Source organism: Melanerpes formicivorus, unplaced genomic scaffold, assembly GCF_026170545.1.
Source record: "Melanerpes formicivorus ecotype bairdi unplaced genomic scaffold, bMelFor1.0.p_v2 SCAF_32, whole genome shotgun sequence".
In the NCBI taxonomy this organism is placed as follows: domain Eukaryota; kingdom Metazoa; phylum Chordata; class Aves; order Piciformes; family Picidae; genus Melanerpes; species Melanerpes formicivorus.
This window is the reverse complement of record NW_027142384.1, coordinates 1,772,850-1,785,249: the sequence shown is the minus strand read 5'-3', so window position 1 is coordinate 1,785,249 and position 12,400 is coordinate 1,772,850. Positions and strand designations below refer to the sequence as shown.

Below are 12,400 nucleotides of genomic sequence, written 5' to 3'. Positions count from 1 at the left end.
TCTTGAACACCTCCAGGGATGGTGACTCCACCACCTCCCTGGGCAGCACATTCCGATGATGAATGACTCGTTCGGTGAAGAACTTTCTCCTCACCTCGAGTCTAAACCTCTCCTGGCGCAGCTTGAGACTGTGTCCCCTTGTTCTGGTGCTGGTTGCCTGGGAGAAGAGAGCAACCCCTTCCTGGCCACAACCACCTTTAAGGTAGTTGTAGAGGGCAATGAAGTAAGTTGTAAAAACAACTTACTGTAACGGATCTGTAGAAATGAACTCACTCATGCCTACAACCTGCTAAAAGGCAAGAACTGCCTACCCCCCCCAAAAAAAGCACATCCTAAATTAGAAAAAAAAAAATTAAAATGAAAAGTCAAAAATTCCATCATGTTTTTCACACCACATTATTTCTATCTTGTTATATTCCATCATATTATTTCATGGATCATCAGTACTTGTCAGAACTTGTAAATTTTGCACAAAAGCCTCTGCCACTTGAATTACCAATAAAAACATTTCCTCATTTTGGACGGCCTGTACCAGGGATGCACCTATCCAGATGCCTCAGGGCTACTTATTGTTCTAAAGGAAACACAGCTCTCAAAAAGCGTTAGGTTTCATTCCAGCATCTAGTGCAGAAGATACCATTTCTAGTGGGGAAGATGGTTGAAGGATTAGGAGATCATTCACCATTCCTCCATGACTGACACCATTTGAACCTTTATTTTTTCTCCAGCCTATTCTTACCCAGGTTCTGTTCACTCTTCATTTCTTAAACTCCTCACTCCAGCCTTAATGCTGAGCATTTAAAGCTTTAATCCTTATGGTCCTCACTAGAAGGCCAAAACTGTCTGAAATCTGTAAAAGTGTCACGTCTACAGCCACCAACTATGAAGTCTCATACACATGGAAGACTTCAACAACTTAGCTGTGTTGTACCACAAGGACAGACGAGAGGACTGATCTACTCAGAACATCCCCATGATAAATCTCCCACTGACAATGATGATTGCTGTTGCCAAATGCCAGACACACCATGCACAGAATAGAAATGCAAAGGCAACGCAGGGTATGCTGTTCAAAATTAGATACCCTGGGGCACATAATGAGATAACATCTATTACCATAAATTATGAAGTGATTTATGCATAACTGAGGGTTGTCATGAAATTTAATTTTAATGGTTTGATAATCAGGTAAGAAACATAATAATTGTCATACTTACATTTTTCAATTAATTAAAATCACTGCTAGTGGCAACATTTTTTTGTTAACATACATAATACAATTCCCTCCAAAAGCTGTCTCCTATATTCTTCCATTTCAGAACAACTTGTTGAATATCACATCACTGTGATAATCAAGTTTGGGTTTACTGCTGATTACATTCAAAACATTTCCATGTTCATAGCAAAGCTCTTCAACAGCATGCAGTTGACTACTTCAAAAAACATCTTTGCAGACAGGAGGCTCTGCTAGTTGAGACAAATACCTGAAGGCTGAACATTCCAATAGCATATATCAGAAAAGCTGCTTCCCTATCATCACATGAAGTATACTTACCCATATAGAGTAACAAAATCTTTTGGGATCAATATGTAGTATATCAAACATTTTTGAATCTACCTTTGAAATGAACCATCTAGGAGTTCCACAAAGGACCCTCCAAATCCCTTGCTCCTCTCTTTTCTTCAATATATCACCTAACTGTCAGGAGAGGGCGAATGTCCTTTCTTTCCCTTCTCTCCTACAAATGAGTCTTTTTTTTCTCTCTCCTCCCCACTCCAATCTTTTGAGAACAAAAGACCTCAACATAAAACTTATCACTAATTGTCCCACAATGAGACAAGGAATATTTCAAGCCATAAAGAAACCACAAAGGGGAGTATGAAAACAACTGAGTAACATCTTCAGATACAAGAAAAAATGCAAGGCTGATCCTCTCCATTTGTGTGTCTGGGGAATGCATAATGTTAAAAGAAAAATCTGTGAATAATCACTGAGCCCAAATTACCATTTCTTACTCTGAAACAATAAGGAGAAAAGTATGTGTTCCTCTGCCCTAGAATTGAGGGCAGAGAAGCACATGCTTGTATACGTATCTAAGAACAGTTACAATGAACACACTAAATATTCCCAATCGATGGCTCAAAAATTACAGTAAATTGTAAGCTTAAGAGTTTCTGAAAGCTAAAACCATAATCATCACTAGTCAGCAGAATAATCTTACTGCACAAAAAGGCATCTATTTTCTTGATAGTATTTTAATGGTCTTAGATTGTCCCTTTTCCTTAATAATATAATAGCACTTTTTCAAACTGCATGCACTCTTACTGTAACAGGTAGTATTTCCCGATCTCTGGTGTTAATTGAAGTAAACTTTAATTCAGACTTTAAAGTAGAAAGGACGTTTAGTATTCTATGCATTTGATCCACTATATAAGCAGTAACAAGTCAGAAAACAAGAGGGAGCTGGAATACACCACATAATATGGATATTGTAAAATGAATACCAAGGACTGCCCTGAACGGACTCAGAAAGACTTGGCAGAGCCAGTGCTGATCTCATTTTTGGTGTTTCTTCTCTCCCTGCTTCGAGCACCTTGGCCAGATGTATACCTTCACTATAAATCAAACATGGAGAGTGCTTTAATAAGTATAGCATCCAGAGCCTTCCATCCCCATCTTCGTTGTACATGAAAGCAATGGAAATTCCCCCTGCAAATTTCCTCTCATCAGGCACAGGAGGGCAAAACATACAGCAACAGCCCCATAATACAGGAAAGAGAAGCATTACATCAGATACTTCCAAACTATTTTACTTTCTAAACACAGAAATTGAGATGAGACAAGCATAAGCAGGATGAAGCATCGCCCTTCTTTGTAGGTCTGCAGGCAGTGAATATGAAAAGTATCCAGCAATAGGAACAGGAATGAAGAAAACAATTTCCTGCTCTCTACACTTTGTCAGTACAGGAGGTTTAGAAATGATTGTGATGAATGGAGGGAAGAGTAAATTACAAAAGGAAGCAACAGTAACCAAAGCTGGAAAAACAACTATGATTTCAATAAAAGGGGAATGAAGAAAATATTAAGAATGAGGATGGAATCAAGAGCGCACAGGGAAGGGGGGGGGGGGGGGGGGGGAAACAACTGACTTAACTGAAGAGCCTCTTTTTAATTATTGAAAAAAAATGATGTTCAAAGAAAACAATTAGAAAAGGGAATCTAAGAGCAGACCTTGTTGATAAGCACTGCATATGCCAAATGGAAACACTTGGGTCAAAGAAAGTCCTGACTGCCTAGCATTACAGGAATAAAATCAAGAACCGTTGCTCGAAAGAGGTGAAGTTTTCTGATTTTTTGGTAAGTTTAACAAAGGCCCTTTACTAGAAGGAGGAAGCTAATTTTAAGGCACAGTGCATGTTCCACCTCTTTCTGTAGCAGACCCATCAGAACAAAACTCAGAAGTCCAAGCAGCATAGGAGGTATATACAAAGTGAGAGGAGTTATCATTCAAAAAACAGATATCAAATGAGTTTAGAGCTGACAGAAAACTCAGTGGCACTTTGAACCAAGAGTACAAATGGCAAAATATTTTGCAGTAAGAATGAAAAACACTATCCTCAAAAGGTTTAAATACATCTAACAAATACACAGTCCACTTTGATAAATGACTGCTTCAAAACACTGAAAGGGTTTACATCTACTACAATATAACAATTTAAGGATATTTACACTTAAATTATTAAATCCATGGGAAGATGAAAGTAATTCAATCACAGAGATACAAAATAATTTTATAACCTTACTTGCAGCGTTATTATTGTCCCAAAAAAAATGAGAGTGCAAAAGTTCACATTTACCAACTTCAAAAACAATATGGAAGAGCAAGAGACCTTAAAAAAACAAAGACATTACAAAATTCTACAGAGAAAAACATGAATATTTACTGAACATATAGACTGCTTTTCAAAAAAGCAAATTACCCATTTCTTTCTAAATAAAATGTACAAGCATTATGTGTTACTGATATTTTTGCCCATTCCTTGATAAGGTAAAACAGAAATATCAGACTTGGTTTAAGTATTTTCTTGTGGTTGCACTTTTCAAGTCACTAAGACAACGGTATCTCCTGCATTGTTGTGGTTCTGCTTTGAACATAGTATTTAGACTGAAATCTGAAGAAAAATATCTCTAAGATAATGAATTATATAATTTAAGGTGGCAGCACAACTCTCACAAAGTAGAGAACTGTGCATAAAGCCCATGACCAAATGGAAATATTTCCTTGTTCACAGTTTCATCTTTTTAAGATGAAAATGGTATAACCTAGATGTAATGATCATCTGAAGGAGATAAACCAGGTAACCTAGGGTACAGCCAGCAGGAGCAATCCTAGGTAGCTGTATTATCACATATAATTGCTACACTTAGCTAAAAATGACCTTAATATCACCATAGTAGGGTTGTAAGAACCAATACACATAACAGCCTACTTAATCTAAAACATTTTTTCCACTGAGACTGTGATTGCTTTTTCCTCAGTTCTGTATTTCTTCCCTGCAGTTTCCTTCCTACAAAACCTGATGAAATAGCTGGGGAACCTCATAAAGACAAGACTATTTAAAACTGGGAAAGGATCATGAGCTAGTGAGATCAGTTTTTAACATCAGACCTGCAGTCAAAGCACATGAAAATTATATTAAAATATTCTATAAAACCAAATTAAATGAGCTGTACACCTCAGAACCAACTATTTTGTATTTTGTCATTTTCAGTACCACTAGAGTCACAGCCAAAACAAATTTGCTTAAGAAATTGCTAGAACTCAGTGGTGCACCTTGAAATAGTGAAACACTTCATTCTTTGACATGCACAACATTTAAAAAGAAAAAATAGGCCCCAAATATCATCACTTGTGCCTAAATAAATAATAAGGTTAAAACCACAGCCCGCCCTTTTAATACTGAAAGCACTTACCGCTGACATTCCCCAGCATGCAGAATTAAATCTTCATTATTCCTAGCACTGATGGTCAACTCATGCTCTGTGGAATTGAAGACATCAAGAAGTAGATGGCATTGCCGGGTGCTGTTCAGACATGAGGGGAAAAAGAAAAGCACAATTTCAAGTAACACACCACAGAATTATTACACGTATACCAGAATTCTTATTTATACATAAATGCATATGAATAAATATTCCTAGATTTGCATATGTATGATTTGTCTCTGCTCCAATCTTAAAAGTACCATATTCTTTTACCAAAAGTATTTATTTCTCTTCAGCAACTGGATTATTTTTTTCTTTTACTAAAATCAGACCAGAGCATATATCCTAAACAGAGGTACCACGTCAATGTAACAATGACAATCTGCACAATATTAAGCCCCATGCTTTTTGATCACCTGTATATATTCTCACTCTTGCAGCTATAGATTTGTTTTTTTTCCATTTCTTTGAGCGTTCACATGAAACAGTTTTGTTATTTCAAATTACCTTGGCAGTACCTTTTCAAGAAACACATCTACAAGTAAAAATCTAAATCCTTATCCAGTGTCAGGGAGCAAACCCATTTGATGCGGTAGCAGATTTGTCTACAAAGCAAACTGGCAACTAGCAACCTGATCTAATGTGAGGTGTCCCTGCCCATGGCAGGGGGGCTGGAACTGGATGTTTGAGATCCCTTCCAATCCTGACCATTCTGTGTAACTAGAGTAATTTGCCATTATACCAACTACTCTGAAGGAGACCACTTGTGGCAGTTTGGGCTGGGTGCCTCCTGCTGCTGCCATACGGGGTGCACCTCTGGTGCCCTGGGTGTGCAGCCCAGTGGGTGGGCACAGGAAGCTGCATATTTCATACCCATAATGTCCTGCTCCCTAAAAATCCATCTGCAAGGTCTTACACTTCCTCTTTCTTCCCACGCTGCTCCCATGGGAAATGCTCCATATGTGGTAATGGAGGGGGAGTTATCTCAAGGCCTCGTAGGCCTAGCTAGGCCTAATGCCAGGAGAAGGGGGAAGGGCAATCTCAGATCTGGCCAGCTGAGATTAGCCTAACAGTGGAGGGGGGGAAAGAAAGAGCCCTGGGCGGGTTGGGTGTACTCTCAGGTGGGGAGAGGGGAATGCTGGGAGGCTTCTGGGTATGCTTTGGGATCTCCTTTGTCACTGTGTAATGGGTTGGGGCAAACCCCCTCCCCACCACGGGCAGAAATAACGACTCAGACAAACGGATAGCCAAAGAATGGTGGAAAGTTTAAATGAGAAAACAAAAGCAACAATGAAAGTTTTACAGAGAAGCACAAGCACCGTGACAAAAAGAGAGTGATCCCAGAACATGCCTAAGAACGTCCCATCCCCACCTGGGGGTACACCCAAAACCCCCAGGGCTCTTTCCTCCCCCCCCAACCCAGCCGTGGGCCTGGGCAGCCCAAGGGAGGCGGCTCATGCCATTTTACCTAGGCAGCAGCAGGGGACGAAAGAGGAAGTGAAGCCCCCGCGCTGATCTACTAGAGGGGAGCAGGGCATTACGAGAAATGGAATAGCTGGTTCCCTGTGACCACCCCCTGGGCTGGGCCCACCCCTTGGGACCTCCCAGGTGTGGTCTGTCCAGTGGCATCTGGGCCAGCACCCAGCCTAAACCACCACACACTGTGCTTGTGGTTCCCTGTAAAACACTCACTGCTTTTCCATTTAAGCTTTCCATCACTTCTGCAATCTGTTTGCTTGAGTCTCATTTTTTTCTGCCCTGGTAGAAGGCAAGGGAGGATCTGCCTTAAAACACCACACCACTCTGTCCCTTCTGTAAGCAAGGCAGACAGGCAACTATCACAGAAAACCTTCTATTTGTGAGGTCCTGTCCTTCAAAGGCAAATTTCCCTAGAAGCATTTAGTATAAACAGATCAACCACATTTTTAGTAACCTCAGGAAATAATATTAACAAAGCTACAAAGAAGATACTTTATAGTAAGTTTTTATTCTTATTTATAAGCTTTTTTTTTGTGAAACAAAGCACGTATAGAGGAACTGAGTGACTATAATACAATACACATGGGAAAATATTTGAACCAGATATCAAAAAGGCAAATCCAATCATGCAGCAGCAATAATGCTTAATCAGTCTACTCTGAAATTCAAACCTTCCTAAGAAGTTACTGAACAGAGAAATATCTGAGCCTTAGGCATCACTACAAATTAGGTTTAGCTATCAGTGATTTGGAAGATTCAATGCACATAACACAAAATTAGGTGACACCGTGAATTACGGCATAAAGTAGTATAGCCTTGTACAAAGATTAAAAATCATCTCATCCCATATAACTGCTATCAGAATCAATAAGTAGGGAAAAGTACCTTGTATTTGGTGTCAGAGGTTGAACCCACCAGCAACATTAATTTGAGAGAGTTCACATGAAATCAGAAGCTTCCCAAATGGGAAGGAAGAAGAATATGTTGGTAGGCAAAAGTCATGAGAGCCATCCTTCAAACAATATGCATATTCAAACTCAGTAAGATATAGGTGTGTGTTTAACTTATTCCTTAATAATTTGTAATTAAACTCAAACACCAGCCATTTCAAAGGCAAATAAACTTGAGAGGTTTAAGAGTTTAAGAACTATGCCTCTACTCTGGAAACAGGTTCTCTGGTTCACAATAAAACTCTCTCCTGAAAATCAAGCAATATGATTTTTAGAGCACATACAAGGGGAATCGTGTTGATACCTTGTGCAAACCCTTGAGGTGGAAAAACTCATAGGACAAAGATGGGAGGTTAAGGTCCAGGTCACAAAAGCGATAGCAATGTCATATGCAATCAGGCACTAAATGACAAGCAAGCACTGCTTCAGGATGGTAACATGTCTCTTCACAAAAGTAAAAAGCAAAAGTAGGGATGAGGGCATGTTTTTATGTATAATTTAAGGGTTTTCACTCTCTTTGGGTGAAATGAATACTGAAGACAGAAGAGAATGCATGAAAGCAGATGAGTGCCTGAAGCAAGCATGTCAAATCTCAAGAATTTGAAACAAAATAGGGAGCCATAGAGCCCTTATTATAAACTCCCTTCCTTAACAGTTGACAAGAAAGAAAGAGCTGGAAGGGCAGCATTTGAGTTGGTAGCTGTCCTGCTACTAGTAAAGAATTAAAAAGAATGGGGAAAAAAGAAAGACTGGCTTCTGTCTCATCAGTGGGAGAGTGGGACAAGACCTGCAAAGACACAGCCAACTTTTGCCTCTCCAGTAGATACAAAGTTAGGATCTGCAAGAGAGATTGCTAGTGTAGACTGTGTTTACAAAATTCAGCATGGAAGGAATTTCTGATTTTGCTATGGGATGTATAAAACAATTGTCTGAAATAACACTAAAGCCTTATGCGATACCTTTCAGAAGCAGAACCAAAGTTGTATAAATAAACCAATTCCAGCCATATACAATAGAGGACAGAAGCTCTTCAGGACTAAACACAACCACTAACACTGAAAGTTCCCAAATATGAACTCTTGGACTATGCAGTGGAAATTATTCATCATCATGACATTTACTTCATCCTCTTCAAACACTACACAAAATAAACATGTAGGGGAAATAATTCTTTCCTTCTCTATGTTAAGTTTATCCTCCAGAAAAATTCTTTAATATAAAGAAATTGTTAAAAATCAAAGTCACAGAATTATGACAGTACATTGAAAACTTAGAAGAATGTGATAGAGATTTAAAAAAAAAAACAAACAAAAGACTGCCATTAAGACTAGAAAGATAGTATTAGAAATTCAGAGCACATACAGGACAGCATCAAAGAGACTGTTAGAGCAATGACAAACACAATTCCACAATACAAAAATATCTGAATTAAAACAGCAACCTTCAAATACTGGAAGCTGGAAGCACGAAAAACAAACAAACAAAAAAACCCAAACATAAACTCTGGAAAATTAGAGGTAACACCATAATAAAGTTTAAAAGAAACAAACAAACTCTTACACAGTTAAAGAGCAATTTCATAAATATCTGAAAACTAGCATAAATTACTTTTTTTCTTAACATGCTCCAATCAGTAAGACTGTGTAGAACTGATGATGCAGAGTTACAATCTAGATGAAAATTAAAGTTCCAAGAAAAGAAAGAATTAGTGGAAAACCCAATTTAACTATTTATGTCCATTTTCACTACGGGTGAACTTACACAATGCCACTCTTTGAAAGACAGGAATTAAAAAAACTATCTCCAAGTGTCAGTAAATTAGATTTGAGAGGTGACTCATGTTCATGCAAATATGATAATGAAATTCAAACATGATTTTGCTAAACTACTACATACAGGAGGGCCACAAAAACAATCAGAGGACTGGAACATCTCTTTTGTGAAGAAAGGCTCAGAGAATCGAGGTTGTTCAGCCTGGAAAAGAGAAGTGTCTGGGGAAAACATATTGCAGCCTTACAGTACTTTAAAGGGGCCTATAAGAAAGATGGGGTCAGGTGCTTTAGTAGGGCCTGTTGTGACAGGATGAGGGTGGTGGATTTAAACTAAAAGAGAGGAGATTTTGAACAGATAAAAGGAACAATTTTTTTATAGTGATGGTGGCCCAGGTTGCCCAGAGAGGTGGTAGAAACCCCATCCCTGAAAACATTCCAAGTCAGGTTGGATGGGTCTCTGAGCAATCTGATTTAAGTAAAGATGTTTCTGCTCACTGCAGCGAGGTTGGACTCAATGACCCTTCAAGGTCCCTTCCAACCCAAAGTATTCTATGAATCTGTGAGTTCACTTGGCAATCTGTTGGTTACACTAAGATCTTCACCAGAGAATTTCAAACATCATATTGTTTTAAGGATTTTAAGGCGACTGAGCAAATCTTACACCATTAACCCTGCCCTCCACACTATATAAATTAATAATTTTTTTAAGTGCTTAAGCATTTAAAAATCTTAAAAGACTCAAAATAACAGTTAGATATAAAGTTGATTAAATGATATACTATAATAGTCGTGTGAAATTTTTGGCTGAGTAAAACAAAACACAAGCCACTGATTCTTGGAACAGGGAAAGACTGTCTCACATTTGTGAGATTTCTTCTTGCCTTTCCAAACTACTCACCACCATACCACAGTTTACACTAAATACTTAGTGAGTTGGAGGGGACGGTACAGGATGAGTTACTGATGAAAAAAACCACTTGAGTAGATTTTGGATTCTCTAAGACTATTTAGGTAGATGCTTGTTAGCCTTCTTCCCAGAGAAGGCAAAGAGCTCCAACTTCAACACCTGACACAACGGGCAGGGTCACTAGCAGTTTACCAGTCCTTTTAGAGGTTTTGGGTCATTTTGCTGTTACTAGCTCCTTTTCAAAGAACACACATTAACACACACACACACACAAAATAAACCACCATCTAGTTTTATTCCCTATAATGACAGACTTATAAGCATTTGAGAAACAGTATGAATTAGTAAAGAGATTCCTGTTTCTGCAAACCCCAAATAATCCATGCTTCACAGATTATTCTGGAAGATACTAACAGAAATGTACTGTTGCACCACAAAAATCTCAAGTCCCACATATCAAGATTCCCCAACTTACCCTTGGCTTTCTCACTTGTTAATCAGCCTCAGTGGTTAGAACAATGCTTTCTGGCTGTCCCTCAGTTCATCCATGCCAACTGGCACAGGGAACAGAGCAGGTAACTGCTGAGCCCCCACTTCTGCCCTTGCTCATTGGGACATAAATTAAGGGTATTTCTTCTCTGTCCAGTCCCTAAAGCTGACTGAAATTACTCAAAACGTACCCAGAGGAGAGGGAGGAACAGTTAAAGTGATCATAGAAGTTTCATTTCCTTAGGAAATAAGATAGAGAATTATCCACAGAAATACAGCAGACACCACAAATACAATATCTGTCTTTTCTGAAGAGTATGATATACACATTATTGCATTATATTTAAAGTCCAAATTAAATGAAGATGAATTTAGGCTGTACTGGACTGTATATAGACACTAGCACAAAGAACTAAGGCTCTGAAATTGTTTGTTTGACCCAGGGATATTTCCTTTCCATTAGCAGTTTAAATGACATATGGAAAGAAGAGTAAAACCCTTTCAGGAACCTAAGTGGAAGAATACTGAAAATGACAATGTACAAAGGTTTTCCATTTCAGTGATCTTCCTTACTTGTCTATGATGCTTTGTTGAAAAAAACCTGCCATAAATTTCATGTTGAAGATTTTGTTTTCTAGTAACACAAAGGTCTATACATCAGGAGGTTGTACAGGTGAAAAACAGAACAAGAAGGAAACATTTTCAGTTGATCAATTTATAATCTGAAGGTTCCAGAATAACACGCAAATGTAAGTCAATACTCATTTCAAACAATAAAAATAATACTAATAATTCTTGTTTTTTATTGAAAATGGAGTTAATTCAACAGCATCTTGAAGATTTTTCACAGAAGTTAATTTCTGTAATCCTCTATTGTATAATTCAGAATATAGCACAAACAAAAGTTAGTGACATGATGAATCATTCTGTATTTTTCAAATCTTACAATGCTAGTTATTATTCCAAAAATAGTCACAACACTGGGGTGATGGGAACTTAAGGCAAGAGACAACTATATTGTGATCTAGAAATTTCTTTCAGGGGTATTGCCACTGCCTTTCCAATCCACTCTGAAGTGACAGCAGAGGATGCTCTTCAATGACATTTAACACGGAATTAAAAAACAGATGCAGCTGCCATGCTCTAGTGATGGCTCACTTCAGTCAACGATCTTACTCTGGCTCTGTTTCTAGCTTAGTTTTGAAGTTCAAACAAGAAAGACTCAGGCAGTGTGGTGGGTGGCAAGTTAATTACATTCTGACGAAGCTCTATCTCCATCAACAGAAATCATGGAGCATTTTCACATCCATTTTCTGTTTTCTTTAAACAGGCATTTCTACGCCGAATGAGCCATCACAAAGTGAAGAGAAGCAATGGCAATGACCACAGGCAGCGGTGTGCCAGATGAAAACTCTGTCCTCCAAAACTAACTGACAAACACAGACAGCAACACAGCAAAACAATTACCTACAGTGTATTTGTTGGTGCTACTGAGTTTTCTATAAGGTTTCTTCAATTTAAATGTTATTAAATAATCTGAAAATTAAGCTTCTGAGACTAACTTCAGATGATGAAGACAGATTATCCATGTTAGTGTTAAAAGGTCTTTTCACATATTCCGAGAACTGTCCTCAGCTGACTTCTCCCAGTTGAAAACCTTTTCAATTATGCTAAATATTTCCAGCACATCTATAAATATTTCCAGATTTATGTTCTCACGTCTTCATGTGCCAAAGTGTACATACTTAACATTCTGATCTCAAAAATCAATTCCCTCAATCTGTAGGATACTTTTTGCTGCTCTTCTGTGAACTCA

The 12,400-nt window shown here is 38.3% G+C and overlaps 1 protein-coding gene across 3 annotated transcripts in view; it reads right to left on the bottom strand.

Annotated features, from left to right (window-relative positions):
* Positions 1 to 12,400, bottom strand: part of TRAPPC9 (trafficking protein particle complex subunit 9) — a 441,084-nt gene that overhangs the window by 278,212 nt on the left and 150,472 nt on the right. For all 3 annotated transcript variants that reach the window (XM_068155470.1, XM_068155472.1, XM_068155471.1), the window contains one exon: positions 4,976 to 5,086. In XM_068155470.1, the coding sequence (XP_068011571.1) occupies positions 4,976 to 5,086 (111 nt within the window). The remainder of the gene's footprint in view (positions 1 to 4,975; positions 5,087 to 12,400) is intronic.